The sequence below is a fragment of the Lethenteron reissneri genome, chromosome 35, assembly GCF_015708825.2.
Source record: "Lethenteron reissneri isolate LAM-NWPU_2019-01 chromosome 35, ASM1570882v1, whole genome shotgun sequence".
NCBI lineage: Eukaryota > Metazoa > Chordata > Hyperoartia > Petromyzontiformes > Petromyzontidae > Lethenteron > Lethenteron reissneri.
In genome coordinates this window covers 7,755,106-7,777,350 of record NC_083813.1, presented here as the reverse complement: position 1 = coordinate 7,777,350, position 22,245 = coordinate 7,755,106, and the positions used below count along the sequence as shown (strand labels likewise).

General features: G+C 50.2%; 1 protein-coding gene across 1 annotated transcript; it reads right to left on the bottom strand.

Annotated features, from left to right (window-relative positions):
* Positions 1-2,234: 2,234 nt before the first annotated feature.
* ZNF507 (zinc finger protein 507) lies at positions 2,235-16,341 on the bottom strand. Its single transcript, XM_061565698.1, is given in 8 exon segments — positions 2,235-7,135; positions 7,137-7,398; positions 8,713-8,847; positions 9,503-9,601; positions 10,981-11,083; positions 12,191-12,290; positions 13,333-15,128; positions 15,600-16,341. Coding segments are annotated over 8 exon segments (2,901 nt in total). The 5' UTR covers positions 15,796-16,341; the 3' UTR covers positions 2,235-6,925.
* Between the last annotated feature and the right edge of the window lie 5,904 nt (positions 16,342-22,245).

The window sequence follows — 22,245 nt, the reverse complement described above, 5'->3', positions numbered from 1 at the left end:
CCAGCTCTGACAATTGTCATGTGATCAACATCACACTCTGTGGTGGAGCAGACGGGAAAGTGCTGCCCCCGGCTGCGGTGGACCAGAAAGCACTTGAACAACTCAAGAAGTAGTTCTATGATGTCCGCTTCCATGGACCGTTCTCCGAACGTGAAGGGTTGCGCAGATCTACGAAAGACTCGAATGCATTCGTCTCATGTCGTGACACCGACAGCAGTCGGGTATAAAATATATAAGTCCGAAATCTAGATAATACTACATGTTCAAATGGCTATAGTTAAGTGTTTTATGTTTAAAAAGTCAAGTCGATGTTCTCATTCTGTAAGTGAAAGTGTCGTGGTGCTCATATCCGACATGTTCCTGGAATTTTATCCACGCACGTGGAGTAATGCTGGTCCTCTATCTGCACTCATTCCTGTCCTGGGTCATCATCTGCACGTCCACTCCACAGTCCTTTCATATCCAGGTTCACCACGGCAAGCCACCCCTTTCAAAGCCAGCTTCTCGGAGCCCATCGTCAATCCGCTGCTGGATGGCGGACTCTTTACGCACAGGATGTTTAACCATACTTGACCACGCTGATCCGATTACACTGGTCAACAACAAAATTTTTTTTTTTCTGGCCTGGACTTTTGCATCTGCTTTAGACTAATTTCAGGGTGCTGATTTCAAATCTGATCTCATATTTGCTCTATCACATCTCATTTTAATGCTATCGGCATACCCCATTTTCATTGATTTTACCCGAAATTAACTGTCACTTATGATTGCAAGTTGTTGCGAGTCAGTGACTGCTTTAGTGTTCAAATATGGTGCTGTATTTTTAGGATAGTGTGTTTATATAATTTTATGTAGATATCCACATTTATTTAATATTTTTATTCTGCAGTTTTTATTGAAAATGCAATATTTGATATCTCAAAAATGATGTGAGAGACAAAAACTGATGCCAGATTTGGAATCAGCACCCCAAAATTACCTTACAACCGTTGGAATACCTTATGCCAGAAAAAGTGTGTTGACCAGTGTTGGCACGGTTGGCTACGTACGGTGGGAAAGAAGTTCCACACACACACATACATACACGTGGGTGCCCAGGACCCGTTCAGATATCACTCGCCACTTACGTTAGCTGTGGCTGGGAATCAGGTAGCCTGATTTAATGGCGCAGTGCGCAATCAACTGCACCGCCACTCCACACCCCTTTACTCGAATAAATAGCACTTATTCAAGACAATACGAGTAATTAGCAACGAAAATGAATCGATTGAGAATTGTTTTGATGTTTGCCAACTCTTTTGTGTTTACGTGCACTGTATAGTTGGTACCTGTACAATATTATTAATAGTGAACAACACGCGGGCAAGAGGTGGGGAGGTGAAGGAAGGAAGGGAGGGAAGGTCCCTGCCCGGCCAATTCATTTCGAAGGCCCTCAATGTCCCGGTGTATCGCGCGGTTTCACAACTTCCTTCCGGTCTTTTGTTGTTAAAATAATAAAACGCACGAGAAATAACATACACGCCTTGCACCGAGTCGGATAACAGCGCGGGCCCAATGCATTGTGCCACTCTAAACAGTTGTGTAAACGTTCCTATATAGACGCATTGGAGCCAATAGGTGATTTGAATAAAGCAAATTGTATGGGTGCAATTGTATATTCGTTACATAATGTTGTGTACAACTCACAAGCAGTGAACGTTTCCGAAATGTGACATTTAATATCACGTGTAAATTGTGACAATGTCTTTCATGTGATATTTCATATAATTAACGTATAGTGAAACCATTGTGAATGGTTGATACCCTATGCACATAGTAATTAAGCTATTACGTGATACTTAAATACATGGTATGTGTTTACACCTAACCAGTAAATGATTATGGGCTTCTCCCATTATAAGCTTTAGCATCACATTTGACAAATTACTTGGTTCACCGATGATGGGTGTCGTCTTTGTTTAGAAAGAGACTTTCAGGCCGACCCTATCAGGCTATTTCTGGTGGCCCAAATTAAAAAGTTTCCTTTTTTGAGTTGGAAGTAGATTGGATATGTTTGATAAAACTTCAGCTGTATAGCCCTTCTCGAATTTATATCAGTCAGCCACTCATTTTTGCCAGTCTACGTGTATTAGATGTCCATCATCAGCATCATCACGCACATTCAGTGGTGAATGCTGCATTTTAAATCCACTCATCTCACTTTGCTCACAGGGGATGGCACGCAACAGAGGAGATCAAAGTTAAATAAATACACTTTATTACCAAACAAAAAAAAGTGAGAGAACTTAATCACATCACACACCGTTAATTAACGCTACATCGATGCTACACACTCCCTCCGTGCACCCATATACAGGGCGTTTCAAAATGATGGACCCGATTTTAAATCGCGATATCTCTGCAACCATGAACCGCCCATGAATGAAACTCTACCACTTGAAAGGGCGGGACATAGAGTTTCAAATGATTACTGCGAGATGCCTCTCCCAGCGCACAAACAGCCCCTAGCCTCAGTCATTCGCAAGATGGTGACCCCCGCAACACAAGGAGCGTTTTGCGTTCTGTAGTTCAGCAAGACTGAATCCGTAATTGCGGTGCAGCGTGCGTTTCATCACACCCTGCGACTTTTTCTTGTGGGGATACGTCAAAGACCGTGTTTTTGTGCCACCATTAGTGACTAATCTGAAAGACCTCAAAAACAGAATCACGACAGCAGTGACTTCAGTGGAAGAAGACACTTTGAGAGGCGTTTGGGACGAATTCAACTATTGTCTCGATGTTGTCCCTACAGAAGGTGGAGGGCACATAGAGAGCATTTATAAAATGGTTAGTAAAACTTGACAACTCATTAAACCGTTTGTAACTTTTTGTGTAATTGTAACATGTTGCCATCGTGAAATATACCGCTTTGAAATTGGGTCCATCCTTTTGAAACACCACCCTGTATAATGAACCCATTTAAAACATCGCTACGGAAAATAAACTTTTATCGACGGGGGCCTGATGTCGACACATGGGCCCACACGTTGCTCTCAAGGCACGGAGGACGACACTCGTAGGCCAGAGGTCGCAAACGGGTTTTGATTTCTTACCCCCCGTACCCGATACCCGGCCGCATCAGGGTCACAAACGGGTACCCGTACCTTACACGATACCCGGCTACCCATACCCGGCCGGGTATCGGGTCGGGTACGGGTACCCAATTGCGACCTCTGGGATGAAGCCATGTTGCAGGCGCGGGTGGGTTGATTCCAGGAACTTGAATTGTGAGAAGAGACAAGACGTTGGGACATGAGTGACAAACGGTGACTCACCAGTGACTTACGGCCTACCCGTACCCGGCCGCACCAGGGTCCGCAAACGGGTACCCGTACCCGGCCGGGTACGGGTAGCCGGGTATCGGGTAGGGTACGGGTATCGGGTGCCCGATTGCGACCTCTGTCGTAGGCTCAATTTCACTTACACGCGGGGCACAGCTCCAGTGAGCTGCGCACGGCTTATTTGGAAGCAGCGTGATAATAGCGTAAGAGTTCAGAGTGAAATACACCGGGCAGTTCCTCCTAACTGTACTGCATTGCTAGAAACAAATGTTGAGGCTGTGGTTGGTATTTTATTTGTCAGTCTCATAAACACAACCGGGATTTTGGCTGTAGGTAGGGATGCCCTTGTTTGGCCTTTCGACCGACAGCTCATAACTGTGGCATTTTAAATAATTTTAAGTGGCCGGCTCACGGCATCTGTCCAGTGGTCGCGACATTTCCAGGCCTGTAGTCTCCTCCACCATGCAAGCCCTTATTTTATCACAATTTAACAAGGCTTTCTCAGGAGCCTTGCTCTGATACTGGTGATGAGTAATTTGAGCCAAGTTGTGTTCTTTGCTTAAGTGTTCTACATAAACACACGTTATAATGAGAAATTGTTATATTTCAACATCTCTAAGTAACAACACACACACGTTGCGACAATTCTGACTTGGACACCACAATCAAGAAGACCCCTCCCCACCAACCCCCTGTAACACAAAAAGGGCTTTCACACAAATCCCACCTGCAAGAGCTTGCAAACAGCAGCTCCAAATCCCTGGAACATGGGCCCAGTTTTTCAGCACCTGTGGTCGTTCCGCTCGAACAAAACCCCAAATTTCCCATTCCTTACTAGCGTCCGTTGCGTGTTTTTTTTGAGCCACAATGCAAGCCTAGAGATTCTCACATTTTCACTTCAGATAACAAAAGAAGTGAGGTTTTTAGGAATTCTCAAGTGCTTCCACCAAATCACAGAAGCATGCTTCACAAGAAGAGCAGAGGGGCTCCCTGCACGATTTTATTGACATTGGCAGCCAGAAAGCCCCCTCAATGCAAACGGTGAGTGGCTTGCAGCGGAGACACAAGCTGCCAATTTTCACACTGCCGCGATAAACCCACGCACCATTAGCTTGTACGCAATGACTTGTAACGTCGTAGTAAGCATTGTGGATGGACAATGGTGTATACTTCAACACCTTATCAATCAAGTCAATGCATGGCCACGTCAGTGTTTGCAAATCACAAAGTAATACTGGAACGACTCGCTTAGCTCAAGTGAAGCGTCACGTGTGGTAATCCACTTTTGATTTTCTTTCAAAAAATAAAATAGAAAAACCTTTCTCGACGCCAGTGCAAGGAGACCGCAATTGCGAACTGCACACACGCCGCTACCGTCACGCGTTCGCAGGCTTCAGCCATGAGATAAATTCTCTAAATTACATAAGCATCCTATTAAAATGGTCATACAAAGACCCTTGGGGCAAGCGACTGCGAGTGAGTCTAGTGTATACAGTATATGAGTTCAGCGACAGTTTTTTTTATATGCTACGGGATGGGTGAGCCAAACCGAGTTAAAAACACGTGCAGACACAAAGACACAGGCTTCGGCTGTGGCATTGTACGCCACTGCTCTGACAAGCAGCGATGCCTTGTAAACCTAACACCTGGGACTGGCACCACACTATGATCTATGGCCAAGTATTCACCAAACCACAGAACCCCAGCATGTGTGAACTCTCTCGCGTGCCTCGGCTAATGAGGGGGTGGGGTGCCATAAAAAAGTGGCACGACAAGCCGCTGGTTTTGTGATAGGACACATGCTAAGGAAGCCCAGCACAGGGGCACAACAGTGGTATGTGTTTGGCTTAAAAGTTTTCTATACGACTCACGCATGTGAATCTAGCTTTAATATGCCGATATTCACACATGTGATATAAATGGAATTCATATTTATATCACGAAAAGTATGTGTGTGCATATACTCGCATTCGTGCATTTTGGTACAAATATATAACTAAAATGTACAACCTTTTTCAATCCACTGCTGGATGAAGTCCTCTCCCCATGCCATTTTGGTAATGGGATGTTTGGCCATACTTCATGAAACTGCTCAGTGTTGCATGATGAAGGAGAGGGGTCCAGAACTGGTTCAGACACCAGTCGCCACCGATGTTAGCCTTTGCTGGGAAAAGCCAGATTGACGGGTTCAAAGCAGTGAGCCAACGTCTCCAGCAACACTCAATCCCACACGAATATACACACATATGTAGTACATGAAGAGCATTTTTAGGTTTTTGGCACAAATTAAATATTTTGGGGACGAAAAAAAGCTGCAAAGGTAACTTTGTGAGCTTTCATATAAAATCGATAGGCAAAAAAAAGTTTTTTTTTTACTATTAATAACAAAAAACCTACCGTTACACTTATTGGAAAGTCCCCTATATGTCTAGTATTGACTTTAAATAACTTGGTGCACACATTTAAAATCCCAGTTATATAGTTCACTAATATAAAAAAGACAAACATCCCCTGTATAGCATTAACAGACTGTCAGTACAAGAGCTGTTAGCGAGCACCAATGAAGGCCAACACGGCACACAAGTGCAAGCACCATGCCCCCATCTGCCTTCGTCTCCCGAGTGGTGATATTTACAAATCGCACCAAGTACTCATTTGAGGCTGAGTCGACAAGGGGAGGTCCAGGACTGGTTCAGATAATCGTCACTGGTGTTGGCTGTGAGCGGGAATCAAACTCGTGTCACTGGGTTCCTAGTGCAGCACACTAACCATGACACTGCCGCTCCCCACTTCACTTAACACACCCATTTTATTTACAAGTAAAACCAATGTACGACAACAACTCATTCAGGAATAAAGTCAGCCTCATCAATGAGATACGGTAGCGACTAATCAAATGGTGCTTCACTTAGATCCCGATTCACGAGCAGGTTTTAAAATCCTGCTCGTGGGTCCTGATGGGATCACCAAAGGCACGGCTGGTAGGTTGATAGAAATATAGATAGGTAGGATGGTGGGTTGGGGGGGTTTAGGTTTGGGTGGAGTAGTTTGGGGGGTATCAGGAAAAATATGTAGATAAAAAATGTGTGCAAGCACACAGCTTAAACACACAACAGATTCCCTTTCATCCAGAACAGTTCTCCTCCATGGTGCATTCAAAAAACTATTAAAAAATGCACCATCCCTTGCACTCGCAGGAGCTTAAGCACACACACACACACTCTCCTTCTGCCCAAACATAACCTTCATGAGCCAAATGATTGCTCTGACCAAGTCTATACAGGAGATTAAAAGTGGCTGCTTTTCCAAGGGCCAATGAAGCCAGCAGCCCACGTGCTACATTACAATAAACAACCTACAGAGGATCACAAGACACACAGAGACAGGACCTCGCAACGGGCAACGCTAGCACCAGCCACAGCAGCCAGGACAACAGAGCCACAGTGGCTCAGCTGCTGCCACCGTAATCACCTGAATATTCTGTAAACCATTGTGTGCATGTGTACACAAAGGAATACTGCTGCTGCTGCTTTGCAACTGAAGGCGTGCTGCTCTGCGTTCCGGTCCAGGTGTCACGGCTATTGCTGCTACGGTTGCATGTGCTGCTACGGTTGCACGTGCTGCTGCTGTTGTGGCTGTCCGCTCCGCACAGCAGGCAGGAACTCCTGCTGGTGGCCCTGCATGTGCGCCAGCAGCTCCTCCCGTACGCCCGACTCGAAGCCGCACACGCAGCAGCAGAAGGTGAGGCGACAGGACTTGCCCTGGGGAGCCTGGGGCCTAGACGTACCCCCTAACACAGGGCTCCGCGGCAGGGTGAAGGAAAAGCGGTGGCGCCGTCTGGACTGCCGCTGCCAGGGTAGCTGGGGTCACCGGGGCTGCTGGCTTCTCGCTCGCCGAGCGAGCAGGTTTGCCGACGGCAACGGCGGAGGTCGCAACCGCGTTGCCCGTAACCGGGTTTGGAGAGTGCCCGTCAGGCGGAGCAGGGTTCAGGTTGTCCCCGACGGTGCCTGGGGAGGAAGGGGGCCTCCCCGACTCTCCCGGGGCCGGTGCCATCTTCAGCACGGTGCGGTTCTGGAAACTGCGCGCGGTCACGTACGATGCAGAGTCAGTCGATACACAGCGATATTCAACACAATAGAATTGCATTAAAATTTTCTTTCATGTGGTGCTTTTCATGCGGTGTATCCTGGGGCGCTTTATTACAATTACAAACTCCAAAAGCCAATGCCTAACAATCTAGCTCAAAAATAAGCCTGCTCAAACAAACGTATTGTAAAATTTGATCTTAAAAGATATGACTTTGAATTGCGTTGCAGAGGCAGAGATCAAAACAATGTTAGTTGTGCATGGTGTATATTTGTCAAGAATGTTGGCATCACGGGGTTGGTACATGCTGGTGATGCTGTGTGTGTGCCTACGCTCGTGGGTAGCGGTTTCATAGTCGTTGGTGCACTGCACTACGAATCCAGCGACCCGAGTTCGATTCCCGCTCCTAGCTAACAATTGGTGACAAATATCCAAACTGGTCCTGGGCATCCTCTAGGTCGACTCAACCTTAAATAAGTACCTGGTGTGCTGTGTAAACATCAGCACCGAGGAGACCAAGGCGATTGGGCATGGTGTTGGCCACCCACTCCCTCGTCTGCAGTGCCAGCCTTCATAGGTGGTCGCTAACAGCAATTGCCCCAACAGTAAACTGTTAAAGGCTAAATGGGGAATCTTTGTCTTTGGTACACATAAAACATATCCCTTCACTTAAAACCCTACTTAGTAGTAGTAGTAATTCTCATTCAGGTCACGTACGTGCGCCAGATAGAGCATATCAGAATTAATTATTCGACACGCATGCTAATTTTAATGTGGGCGAATGGTTGGATTGAGCAAGGCAGTGCAAGTGAGACAGTACACCTATGATGGTACAGAAAGTACACAAGGGTACAGATGAGCATGTGACAGTACAAACAAGTTGGTCACAAATGACAGTACTGTAATGGGAGCAGATGAGCCAGGACAGAGGACAGAGGATACGATACACACGAGCAGACGAGATTGGAGATAAAACTGTTCAAACGACATGCAAAAAAAGATAGTTTATAGCCATCCAATTTGCTTCGCGTTGTACCACATGTTATTAAGCACAATGCCCTACGTTCCCTGCTCCCATGCACTGCGATATGTTTCAGGAACGACCGACATCATCCCAAAGAACACGCGGCACAACCAGAAACACACGGCAGACCTAAATAGCACATCTGCGAAAAACTACGCAGCAGTTAGCCTTTCATAGAACAGTGCCTACAAATCCAAAGAATCTATACATTTGCAGGTGGGTAGATGGTATGAATTGTTACGAGTCGAGTGTGCGGCGTGCACTTGCTGATGCGAGCACTACCGCTGTGCCAGGGCTGTAGCTGCATCAATATCCCGGTTCACTCGCTGGAAGTCGTAGTTCTGGTCGCTGGCGTGCCGCCACATGTGAGCCTTCAGAGATGCCGCAAAGCTGCATACGTAGCCGCATAGCACACACCTGACACGCACGCGCGCGCACGCACACACACAGTCCATCTTGCACCCAGCCAACATTTGACAAGCATATCCATTTAGTAACGCAATTTCTGGATATAATCGTGTTCATTTACTCCATCTGATTTGCCAAAAACAACGTGTTATTGTTTACATAACTGTGACTATCATAAAATATAAATCAATCATTTGTAGCCATTCAGTATAAGGTGTTCATACTTATTTATTGCATCAGTTTAAGTGACAATGACAACGTATTGGAAATATACTCAGAGACTTAACTACTTCGTGAGCATCACCAAGTGATGTAGAATCAACCACGTCGTCAAAACCCATCAAAGATTGTGCTACATTTACAAAAGGCCTCGACACAGGAATGTGGAACATCCACTTCCGGCTCAAAGCCAAAAATTACGTAAAAATAATGGTGGCAACTACATCCACACGGTGAAACGACCAATAGTAGTTGTTGGGTGATGTGCGATGGTTGTCTGTCATGGTGATGAGCTGCAGAGGTTGGATTTTGGGTCGTCAACGTGGGAGTAAGCGAAGCAACTAAATTATTTGTGTGGGCAAGTGTGGGCGAGTGAGAGGGACAATGGATGGTCGAGTAGATGGATGTTTGGTCGGGTGAGCGAGTGGGTGAGAAGAGGCCACACCTGAAAGGCTCGGCTGCGGAGACAGCAAGGGCGTTGTGCGCGCACGAGTGCTGCTTAAAGGCGGCCGCCGAGGAAGTTGTGAACTCGCACTCCGCACACCTGGGCGCACGCCCACACCAGCACCAGGGTGACAGCACAGGCAATTAGACGAGACGGACAGTATAGAACGGCACGCGTAAGCTTGATCGTTTGCATTCACACAGACAAGCGTCAACCCATTAGTTTTAAGCAAAGTCATCCTTGGGAGCCCGGGTTTTGATGCGAATTTCTACTGGTGTATAGCATAGCGACGAATTGCGGTGTTTTGTACGAATCGTTGTGCAGTGCTCGACACTATTACTTCCCACACACATTGCCATATGAACAAATCACCCTGAATGCACCTCATCTCACTGGATCTTGGAAGATAAGCAAGGTTGTGCCTGGTTAGTACCTGAATGCGAGACTGCTTGGGTACAGAAGCTATTGTAGGCTTGAACGGCGAGATGGCCAATGTATTCTTGAAACTATTTGCGTAGAACTTTGAAGGTTACACCACCCCCCCCCACCCCCTTGTATGCAAGAGTTTTCTCCAGCTGCTCCAGTTTCCTTCCACATTCCAAACTCGAATGGATTTCATATTCTTGGATCTTTCGGTAAAGTCACGTAGAAGTGAAATAATAAAATACAAAAAATAAAACATTACAAAATTCTCATGACGTTTCGGCTACAACACAAGCAGCCGTCCTCAGGTGAGAACAGAGCTGGAGTCACAAACGCTTTAAATCGAATGGAATTGGCGAAACACCGCAACTTAGGACCCTCCTAAAAACGTCTTGAGATGTTTTGCCCGGATAAATGGCATCACAGTCCACACCCACTGCTTTGAGTGAGCAATGTATGAGCAATACACACCTAACCACCAAAAAGGAGTGGTACCACTTCCCAAATGCCAGAGACACATGCGAATTACCATAACCACAAACTATACATCAGCAAGTCATTTTGCACTCAATGAGCCTCCCTCCACACTTAAATCTCTCAATGACCGGCTCACCACATTCTCCATTTAACCCAAATATGGCAAACCTTCTCGTTTACTGAAGGCCAAATAGGGCTTTAAAACAACACTGACAATAAATGTTTTATGCTAAGTTTGTAAGCATTGGCTGTGTGCTCAGAAGTACTTGAAAGATGATGATTGAGGTCTAAATGTCAGGTAAAAATGAACCATTGTTCCAAGAGAGTGCTGAGAAAATTAATATCGTTTTAGGGGCCAATTTGGAGGGGCAGGACTCATATGGCCACGGGCCATATAACACTAGGTCGTGGGCCATATTAAATTAAGTTGTGGGCCTTATAGAATTAAGTCAATTAAATCACAAGGATATAGGTGTCCCACCCCAATTTACCCCATCCCCACGCAAATCTCCCAGGGACTGTCCAATGTCTCCTGTGTTGCAGCTGTTGCCGGCGGTGGCATCCCCCATGTCACTCACCGGTAGCTCTTGTCGTGGATGCGGCGGTGGTTGCGGACGCCCACGTAGGAGACGCTGGTGTAGGAGCACATGTCGCACTGATGCAGCCTTCGCTCCCGTGCGCCTGCGAGTGCCGCGGGTGCAGAGGCAAAATATGAACACGAGCATTAACCTTGGAGTGGTTTGCACATTACCCTATTAACTCGATGACCTGAGTTTGAGTCCCGGCTCAGGCGAGTGACATCTGACCACGTCCTTGGATGACCGACCTGTTATCAATGTGCAATCGATCAGCATGGTGGAGTATGGTGAAACAACATTCATGGGAAGGCCTTCATCCAGCAGTGGAGAGACATAGTGCTGCTGCTGATAAAATCCTAAGCTGCAGCCCTGGGTGCGAGAAACCTGACACAATGTCCATAGTGTATACATGTACAGACTAAAGCATGGCCTTGTACAAGACATTTGACATCTTATTCCATTGAGGGATCAATAAGTGATCTTTCGTGAAAAAATATACACCACTGCTTGTACAAGTCTTCCGGACGTGACTTGCATGTTAGTGTTATTAAAAATAATAAAAACTTACAGCCCTTTTGTTACATCACTGTTAGATGAAGGCCTCCCCACATCTTGTCGGTCACAAGTGTTGTTTGACGACGCTCACCCAAACATGAGTATTAAAGATTGTAATGTTAAAAGCAGTGATCTGGCCAGGTAGTGGAATGGTTATTGTATATTGCACGCAATAATATCCCGATAGGGGGGGGGGGGGGGGGCGTCAATGCAGCCTTCTTCACTCTGCGGTCTATACAATGAGTATCACTTTGTGGGAAATGAATTGCGGTTGTCCTATGGAGCGACTCCCAACAATGAGGAATTTTCACCACTGGCTCAAGGCCACCAACAGGAGATAAGCCTAACCTCACAAGCTGGCACAGTACTGATAATAGTTGCATGCGATGACACGTGGATGGAGTGGTGGTGCAGTGGTCACCGCTCCGAATTCAGCAACCGTAGTTTGATATATTTGAAAAGGTCCTGAGCTCACCGACTTAACCAACCCGCACACTGACCATCGCAGTAAAATATGGTCAAACAACCCCAATAAAGCCGTGCTGTGAAGAGGCCTTCAAACAGCAGTGCATTGGCAAAGGGCCATAAACTGTAATTGCAGATTGTGATGGCTGGGCATGAGGCTGGACCAGCGTGGTGGCGACTACACACACACCTTGCCCATGGCCGGCGGGAGATGCTGCGTGTTTCCCGGCCACCGCCCTTCTCCTTGGCGCCACGTTGTGATGCTCGCGTTCGTGATTCCGCAGCTGGCTCTGCAAGTACACACGACATTCACCGATCAGAAGTGCTGCACACGGTAGCCGCGTGTCTACTCTGCGCCACGCACGGAAATTAACATGCTAAATGTAATTGCGTAGTTTTACGGGTCAGCTCTGAGTGGACTGGCGATAGTGGTTACGATGCTGTACTGTGAACCCACGACCCGAGCTTGATTCATGGCCACAGCTAACATCAGTGGTGGGTGAAATCAAATTGGTCCCTTTTGAAAACCTACACTAAGCGTTAGTAGAATAAAAAAAAACCCTATGACACACGACGTGGAAAGGCATTCATCCTTTGGTGCAATGGGAATGGCTAGAATTTTTAATGGCCAGACCACGGTGGTAAGACCGATGTTAAATGATAAGGGTAAATTAAGCATATGCATCCCCAGTGCAAAGACCAGATGGGGCAGCGAGCAAAATTCCAAGTTGCTTCTCAGTTTCGATTGTTCCTCATTGCACCAAAATATATGGCACAAAGATGAATACATCGTCAAATTAAGTTGGATTTTTTATGCAATTTAACACCAATGACAAATGGTCCAAATGATAACTTGTAATTTTTACCACACAAAGCCTCAGAAAACTTTTTGAGGAGGGTCCTGCATTGGGATATTTTTTTCCAAAATGATTTTTTTAGGTTTTGCGAGATGTTAACAGTGATCAGGGCGTTTTACATGTTTTTGCGTTCCCTCCCCCAAAATGTATCTCAATTGTGCTGCCTACATCTTGTCAAAGAACAAAGGTATCCATTCCAATCGCTCGCAAGAGCAGTGAAATTCTCATTGCTGAAATTTAGCCAGCACAACTCCTTACACTCGACAACCAAGACCTACCCTGGCCTGCCTTTAAACCCAGGATCTGTGGTACCAGCTCAGCGTTCTGACCTCAGTCATCATCATGGTGACAACAGTTCTATTAGTGGCCATGGTTAGATTAATAGCCATATTGTATATCCATACGAATTACTCTTTCCAGTGGTCAACAGAGCTAGAAAATGCATGAACGAGAGGTGCGCTGGCTCCTTCGCCACCTTGTAATGGAAGTCGAACGGGCAGTGGGAGCAGCGGTGCGGGCGAGGGCGGCAGTGTCTGGCCGTGTGCTCACGCAGAGCGCCGCAGTCCCGTGCCACCTCGTGGCAGATTGGGCACTGGTAGGGTCGGGGCCGGCGGTGAGCGCGGAGGTGCTGCCTGGCGTGGGCAGCGCTCGTGCCGCGGTACGGGCACACGCGGCACCGGTACGCATGCCGAGTCCCGGACACTTGCTCCACCAGCCCGCCAAACAGCAGAGCTCGCTGCTGATGTTCGTCTTCCAACTCGTTCTCCTCCTCCTCCTCCGGCTGTTGCTCCACGTCATCAATCTCCATGTCCTCCACCTTGACGCGGCGAGGACCCCCTTCCCTGGCGGTCGCCGCTCCGACCTCGCCGTCTCCCTCGTCTCGCTGGTGCAGTCGCTCGATGACGGACAGGAGAAGGGTGCTGATTCCGGACTGGCTGCCGCTTCCTCTGCTACTGCTGCTGCTGCTGTAGCTGTCACTGCAAGCGCCCTCGTGGATCGGTTCTTGCACCCCGAGGTCCTGATGAGGAGGACTCGGAGGATCAGGATGTCGAGGAGGAGGTGGTGGCGGCAACCAGGCTGGCAGAGCCACGAGGGCCTCGGCAGCCAGAGAGTGCAGGCGCAGGCACTCGGAGTTTGTGCGACGCCTGGATACGGGCCTCACATCTGCACAATCTTCGCGTTCCTGCTGCTGCTGGCTGCGTTCTTGCTCATCAGCCTTCACACCAAGAGCGCCAACTTGGCTGGAATTTTTCTTCCAAAGTCCCTGCTGCTCGTCCTGCCGAGCGCCGCAACCAATGTCATGGGCTTTGACGGTCATTGGAAGGCGCGGAGTCGCACCCGACTCGTCCCCTAGCCCCGCGGCCGCCGCATCCAGGCCAACATTGGGGCCAGGGCTGCGCCGCGCGCCCTGCTCTGTTCCCGCCGCAAGCCCAGGGAGGCCGGGCACTTGAGCCTCGTCCGAGCGGCCAGGAGTCGAGGCCGCGGCGCTTCTCTCCCGAGCATCTGCCTCCGCCGACTTGGGTGGTCCGGGAGTCAACAGCGAGGTGGCGTTCACGCTACCGCCCTCGGAGGGGTGAACGTGGCCTCGTGCGGCGTTGGAGTCGGCGTCGGTGTCGGGAAGCCGGACCGTGCCGTTTGATGCTGCGGCGAGGGGGGTCCCGACGTTCACTCCGTCGCCGCCGCAGCCACCGCCACCGCCATCCTCCAGCTCCTCGAACACGGGGTAGGTGCAGGTGACTTCGCGCGCGTGTTTCCACGCGTGCGTCTTGAGCGTGCGCTGCCGCTCGCACGTGTAGCTGCACAGCAGGCAGTGGTAGATGCCGTGCGGGTCGCGTGTGTACCAGCGACGCGCGGCAGGGACGGCAGGAGGCGGCTGGGGAGTCGCGGGAGACGCCTGGGACGGTCCGCACGACCCCCCCCCCGCCTTGGACACGAGGAGCAGCACCGCACCGCCGGCGATTCCAACGTCACCACCACCTCGTCCAGTTCCGAGAGCTTCGGAAAAGCGTCCTCGACCGCCGTGTCCTCCTCCACCGACAAGACAACCTTCACCCCGACGTGGATTGCCATCACCTGGTCCTTTATCAGCACCGCCACCGCCGCCGCCGCCACCTCCAGATCCACGTGCATCATGACCACCTCCGCCACATGTTCCTTCTCCACCAACACCACCTATGTAACTGCCGCGTCCACCATCGCCAACAGTTTTCCCTCCGTCACTGCCACTTCTACCCTCTCTAGCAGCACCTCCTTCGGCACATGCGTCACCTCCTCCTGCTCCTCCACCTGCTGCTGCTGCTCCACCTCCTGCTGCTCCACCTCCTCCTCCACCTCCACCTGCTGCTCCACCTCCACCTCCTGCTCCACCTCCACCTGCTGCTCCACCTCTAAATGCTGCTCCACCTCCACCTGCTGCTCCACCTCCAAATGCTGCTCCACCTCCACCTGCTGCTCCACCTCCTCCTCCACTTGCTGCTCCACCACCACCTCCTCCTCCACCTCCTGCTGCTGCTCCACCTCCTCCTCTTGCTGCTCCTTCTCCTGCTCCACCTCCTCCTGCGGCTCCACCTCCTCCTCCTGCTGCTCCACCTCCTCCTGCTCCACCACCTCCACCTGCTCCTCCACCTGCTGCTCTACCTCCTCCTCCACCTGCTCCTCCACCTCCTCCTGCTGCTCCACCTCCTCCTCTTGCTTCACCTCCTGCTCCTCCTCCACCTCCTCCCTCACCTCCTCCTCCTCCACCTCCTCCCTCACCACCCCCACCGTCCACGCCCGCCCGCGAGGTGGCGTGCTCCGTGACGCGGCTCGCCCTCTCGCACGCCAGGGAGCAGAGCGCCTCCAATTTGGAGCGGAACCCCGCGGAGGACCCCGCGCTGCGCCTCATCGCGCCGCCGCCGCCGCCAGGGGGGGAAGGAGGCGAATCCAAGCGGACCTCCATGGTCGCCTCGAGCAAACCCGCACCACCAGCGGTAGCACCACCAGCAGCGACACGGGGACTGTCTCAGCCACTCGTCTCGTCGGCGTGGAAGGAGCGCGCAGAGCCACAAGCGACGTCGTCGTCACGCGTGGGTAGCGGGAACACCCGAGACGACCCCGGCCGCACGGCGGCGTCGCGGTCTCGCACCACGCGGCTCCATTCCGAGCGTGAGATGAGGCGGCCCCGAAGGTGACGAGCTGAGAAAACTTCGGTGAGGAGACCGGGGGAGGTAAGGTAACGGACGGACGTCGAAGGATTCGATGATGAGACGACCACGAGGTGTGAAGATCTGCAAATCAGACGAGGTGAAATCGAGAGACGAGGTGGTGAGTTTCCATGAGACCGGGCGATGAGGTGGTGATGTCGTTATCAGACCGAGAGACGAGGCCTCTGGCTGCAGAGACCGAGAGACGAGGCGTCTGGCTGCAGAGACCGAGAGACGAGGCTTCTGGCTGCAGAGACCGAGAGACGAGGCGCTCTGGCTGCAGAGACCGAGAGGTCTCTCGCTGCAGAGACCGAGAGACGAGGCGTCTGGCTGCGGGCGTTGAGGCCGTGACGAGGAGAATGCGGAGCGGCGACCCTCACGCAACCCGCTCCTCGTGTCGCCTCCAGCCCCTCCCCTCCCCCGGGATGCTGCAGCCCGGCGCCTGCGGCACGAGCGCCGCGTCCTCCTCGAGTCGCCCGCCCCCACCACACGCGCGGCGCCGCACAGAGACAACCGCGAGGGAGACAAAGGCGGCCGGGAGGGGGGTGGCGACACGCGGCCACGCGCTCCGCCGCGCTAAGATGGAGCCCCCCGCGCGTCACGTGACCCGCGCGTTCCGACAGCGGGAGGCGGCGGCGGTCACGTGACCGCTCGCGCGGGTACAGTGAGGTGGGGAGCGAGTCACGTGACTTCTCGCGCGCGCCGCGCACGCGGGCGGGTACAGTGCAACAAGGGGGGGGGGGGGTGGGGCGAGGTCACGTGACGCGACCGCCATCCGTGTGGGTCACGTGATACGGACGTTCCCGCGAGACGTTAACAGGTCACGTGGACAGGATGCACCCGCGATCACGTGATCACCCCCCTCCCCCCCCCCTCGTGTGTCAGTGGCGCGATCACGTGACGGAGGAGGCGCGTGCGTGGAGAGGGTTGAATGGGGTCACATGACACGGTTTGCAGGGGGCGGGGTGAAGAGTTGCATGGTCACGTGATCAAGATGCGTGCGCCTAAGGGGGAGGGGGCACGAGTTGTATCACGTGACATGCGTTTTGAACGTGCGGTTGGTTGCGTGATCACGTGACGCGCGTTTCTACGGGGGGGTGGGGGGGGATGTTGCGTGATCACGTGACGCGCGTTGCTGGGGGGGGTGTTGCGTGATCACGTGACGCGCGTTCCTACGGGGGGGGGGGTGTTGCGTGATCACGTGACGCGCGTTCCTACGGAGGGGGGTGTTGCATGATCACGTGATGCGCGTTCCTACGGGGGGTGGGGGGAGTGATCACGTGACGCGCGTTGCTACAGGGGGTGGGGGGGGTGTTGCATGATCACGTGACGCGCGTTGCTGGGGGGGGTGGGGGGAGTGATCACGTGACGCGTTGCTAGGACACGTGCAGTGCGAGAGGGGGCGACGTTAATGGGCCTCCGCGTGGTTTCTGTGGCTGCGAAAATATCAACCCACGTCACCACGTGGCAGCAAGTGGGGCAAAGTTGTGTGACGCTGAGCTGCAGCCCTCGTGAAAAGTAACGCAGTTATCATTGTTGGTTCTTTCGGTAAAGTCGCGTAGAAGGGAAATAATAAACTAATACAAATATATTAAGCCACAGCAAATTTCTTGCTGTGGATTTCACACCTGATGACGATTGCTTGTGTTGCAGTCGACACGTCGTGATAATTTTTATTGTTTTATTTTATTATTTCCCTTCTACGTGACTTGACCGAAAGAACCAAGAATATGAAATCAAAACAAGTATATCGTTTATAGTTAAATCTTGACTTAAAGCGTTCGTGACTGCAGAAATGCATATTCTTTGGGTCTTTCGGTAAAGTCACGTAGATAGGTTCAAAGAAAATAACAGAAAACCACGACGTTTCGATCGCAACACAAGCGGTCGTCATTTTCCCGATAAATGAAAATAAATCAATTGATCAATTAATTTATTTTTTCCCATTTATTATTTTATTTCAAAATTTTATTTAATTTTTTTTACCTACGTGACTTTACCGAAAAAACCTAAGAGTATAATCGGTTGCCTTGTCTCTCTATGCGTCGCCTCTCGAGGTGCCGGTTCTTCCACGTGGTTACGCAAGCACGCGCCTCCCGTGCCGCCGTGGGGGCTCTGCGGGAAAGGTCACCGCAGCCGAGTCACCCCCACAACGGAGGAATTCCCGGCACGCTCCAAGACTTCTGCCAGCGTTAGAAACTCACGTACTGTATGGGGGGGGGACTTGGTGGTGGGTGGATGCTCTCCTTGTGTAATGGGTTTGCACACGAGATTGTAGAATTCTGAAGTTATCGGTTCGACTTCTCGACGTTTTACTTAAACACATTCCTGCGGAGGGAGCTGGTAGGAACGTTGGGTTGCTCGGTCAATGGCCTGCAGGGTCAACGGCGGCGTGGTGTATTCCGCAAATATGCCCGACTGTGAGTGCGAGCACAAGCCGGCGTGAGTAGGTTAAACGTTGAGTTTTATAAGGGCACCACGGGGTGACCAGCTCCTCCCCACCCACCCAGCCCCACCCCTCCCACCCCCCACCCAGCCCCACCCTCCCCACACAGCCCCTCCCCACCCTCCCCACCCAGCCCCTCCCCACCCTCTCCTCCCCACCCAGCCCCTCCCCACCCTCCCCTCCCCACCCAGCCCCTCCCCACCCAGCCCCTCCCCACCCAGCCCCTCCCCACCCTCCCCTCCCCACCCAGCCCCTCCCCACTTTCCCCACCCAGCCCCTCCCCACCCTCCCCACCCAGCTCCTCCCAACCCAGCCCCTCCCCACCCTCCTCTCCCCACCCAGCCCCACCCCTCCCATTTTTGGATGCACGACGGACGGACGGACACAATAATCCCCTGTGGGCTGGTGAACCAGGAGGTTTCTACCAGTATAACAACCGCCTACAACACCGCCTCTGTCCACCCAGTAGTTTGAATTGGTAACACCACAGTCAGTCAACTTGGGGTAAAGTGTGTTTACGCACACATCTTCCAAGACGTCAGGCCAGCGTGGAAGAGTAGGCGAAATACTCTCTAGAGAGTCCTCTAGTGGAGGACCCTCCTGCCAGCAGGGGAGTGAGCAACAAACTGCAGGGCCGCACCTTTGACATTTGCGACCGTACTTCATGCTGGCTAGTGCGGATTGCTGAAGGCGGGGAGCACAGACGTGAGAGCACAGCAGGACAGCACAGAAAATTGATGGATATTGCTTCATTGCCCTCTTGCTGCCTACCACGTAGCCGCGAGGCACTATGGCAACCTGTTTGTGTGGCGGTCACCCACTCAAGCACGATGTTTCATTGCTTTCATGGCTTTATTTTGGTGATTTCGAAAAGTGTATTGGTTTTGCCATGTTTGTTTGTTGTAGTACAGAGTTAGACTGATGGCCTTAATCTAAGTTGTCTTGTGGTTGTTGTTGTTGTTTGACTTGCATCCCACTGGGATTTTTGCATACAGCGTTGGTGTACGGTGTTTTTTGTTTTTTCTGCAATATTTTGCTGTCTTTTCTTGGATTTTCTGTTTGCACTTAGTCACATATAGTCACTTTAAGATGTTTTTTGTTCATGTTTTTGTTTTATGTTTGTTGCGGTTGCACCCGATTCAAGAGCCGAATGGCTCACAGGGCTATACTTAATAAATTAACTTGAACTTGATGTAGGAGGCTCCACCCGGCTTGCTTCCGAGATCTGACGATCGAGATTGGGCACATTCCGGGCGATTTACGTCGTCATAGGTCAGCAATTCACTGGTATATATAAAAATAGACGATATACAATGCTCATATACACGCAAAGTACTGTTTGTTCCAAAATGAAACTGGCATCCGTCATAGGAATGTGGAATTGTCTTTTATTTTCTACTCAGTTGTATTCCAGTTGTGCTGTCGGTGTTACACCACGAAACAATATACATTTCGATGATAAACATTTGGGGCTGTTAGGTTTTGGGAATGCGTTGACAACACTGTGTAACACATCTTTTTTTGTTCATGGGTAGTAAGTGTTATTTCCTAATTGCTGATGCCTCAAAAGTATAGAAAATTGCTATTATTCCCCACAAACTTTGCTTTTGTGACCAGGACAGTGATATTTAGAAATTTACCTATTTTCAATGAAAAAACGGGCGAATTTGTATCTTTTCGTTCACATAAAGTCAGACATAAACAACATGTATCAAAATTAACATGTATTTATACTAAAGTAATATAAAATTTACTACAAAAGATCTAGACACCAAGGCGCACTACCACAGGCAGGACTGGCCACAGCGGACCGAGTTCTCTGTGGGGAGGAACAACGTCAAGTGGGAGCCACTGGTGGACCCCCAGAAGGTGCTGATGCCACCACTGCACATCAAATTGGGCCTTATGAAACAATTTGTCAGAGCTGCAGATAAGGAGTCGGCAGCCTTCAAGTACCTTCAAGACTTCTTCCCCAAGCTGTCTTTGAGGAAAAAGTCAAAGCCGGACCATAGATAAAGAAGATCCTGGAGTGCAATGAATTCCCCAAGAAGCTCACTAGTAAGGAGAAAGTGGCTTGGGACAGCTTTGTCGCAGTGGTTCGTGGCTTCCTGGGCAATCATAAGGTCGAAACTATGTGGAGCTGGTTGAGACTGGTGAAGAACTATGGCACAATGGGCTGTATGATGTCCCTCAAAGTCCATATACTTGATGCTCATCTTGATAAATTCAAGGAGAACATGGGAGCGTACTCGGAGGAGCAAGGTGAGCGCTTCCACCAGGATATACTGGACTTTGAACGTCGCTACCAAGGACAGTATAAAGAGAACATGATGGGAGACTACATTTGGGGGCTGATTCGTGAAAGTGATTTACAGTATAATCGTTAATCTCGAAAAACTACTCACTTATAAATCTTTTGTAGTTATTTGTGTATTACTTTAGCATAAATACATGTTTATTTTGATTCATGTTTTTTTCTCACTTTATGTGAACGAAAAGACACATTCGCCCGTTTTCTCATTGAAAATAGGTACATTTCAAAATATCACTGTCCTGGTCACAAAAGTAAATTTTGTGGGTAATAATAGCCATTTTCTATACTTTTTAGGCATAATCAATTACGAAATAACACTTACTACCCAGGAACAAAAATTGTGTTACATAGCGCAATCAGGCGCAAGCTGCTTGGTCCTGTGATACAAATTCTTCTTTAGTATGTCCTATGATTCAATTTATTTGAGAGCTCGTGAGTTGCAGATAGACCCATCTACCCACCGGCTTCACATTTGTACTCATGCATATATGGCGCAGTGTTGAAGTCACGTTTTCCATCCGGTGGAATGCAAATTGATGGGCAGTAGGGGAGAAAGGCGAGCAAAAAAAATGGGTTAGGGTGTGGCGGTGATGATACATGAGATCGTGATGGGGTGTTTTGCGTGCAAGCTTGGGTTCGGTGCAACGTGGGTTTGGTGTGTCACCATAAAGGGTGCGTCAGGAGCGATGGAGAAGTTTGTGACTTGCATCCGTAGAGGTCATGTGTGCACGTGATAGCGTTACCACTTTTTTCCCAGACCAAACCGGGATATACAGTATATCTTAGTTCAGCCTCGTTTTTTTAACCCGTGCAGTAAACGGTTATAAAGTCCAACACATTACCACCAGATCTCAGTTCAAATCAATTTCTGCCATTCAAACACGTGATACTGGTAGGAACCTCCTGGTTACACTAGCCCACAGGGGATTATTGTGTCCGTCCGTCGTGCAGGGAGGGGCTGGGTGGGGAGGGGCTGGGTGGGGCTGGGTGGAGGGTGGGAGGGGCTGGGTGGGGAGGAGCTGGTCACCCCGTGGTGCCCTTATAAAACTCAACGTTTAACCTACTCACACCGGCTTGTGCCTGCCCTCACAGTCGGGCATATTTGCGGAATACACCACGCCGCCGTTGACCCTGGCCATTGACCGAGCAACCCAACGTTCATACCATCTCCCTCCGCAGGAATGTTTCCCAGACTGAAACCAAACAGGTGGCGAATCGGCTACCCAAGATGCTGGTGTGAAATGGCTTACAAAATGATAAATAAAATGTGTACCCATTTTTTTCAGAAGGGACAGGTGTTACAAGCGCAGCTTGTGACTCAACATTAATGCCGTGCGGAGAACTACTTCTGAAGTTACTCCCAAAGTGCTGAGGCTAGGGGAGGGGTAGGCAAGCTGCTGCTCTTGAAATATTGAGTTGGAAAAAAACTGCTCCTCTTGTTCGGTG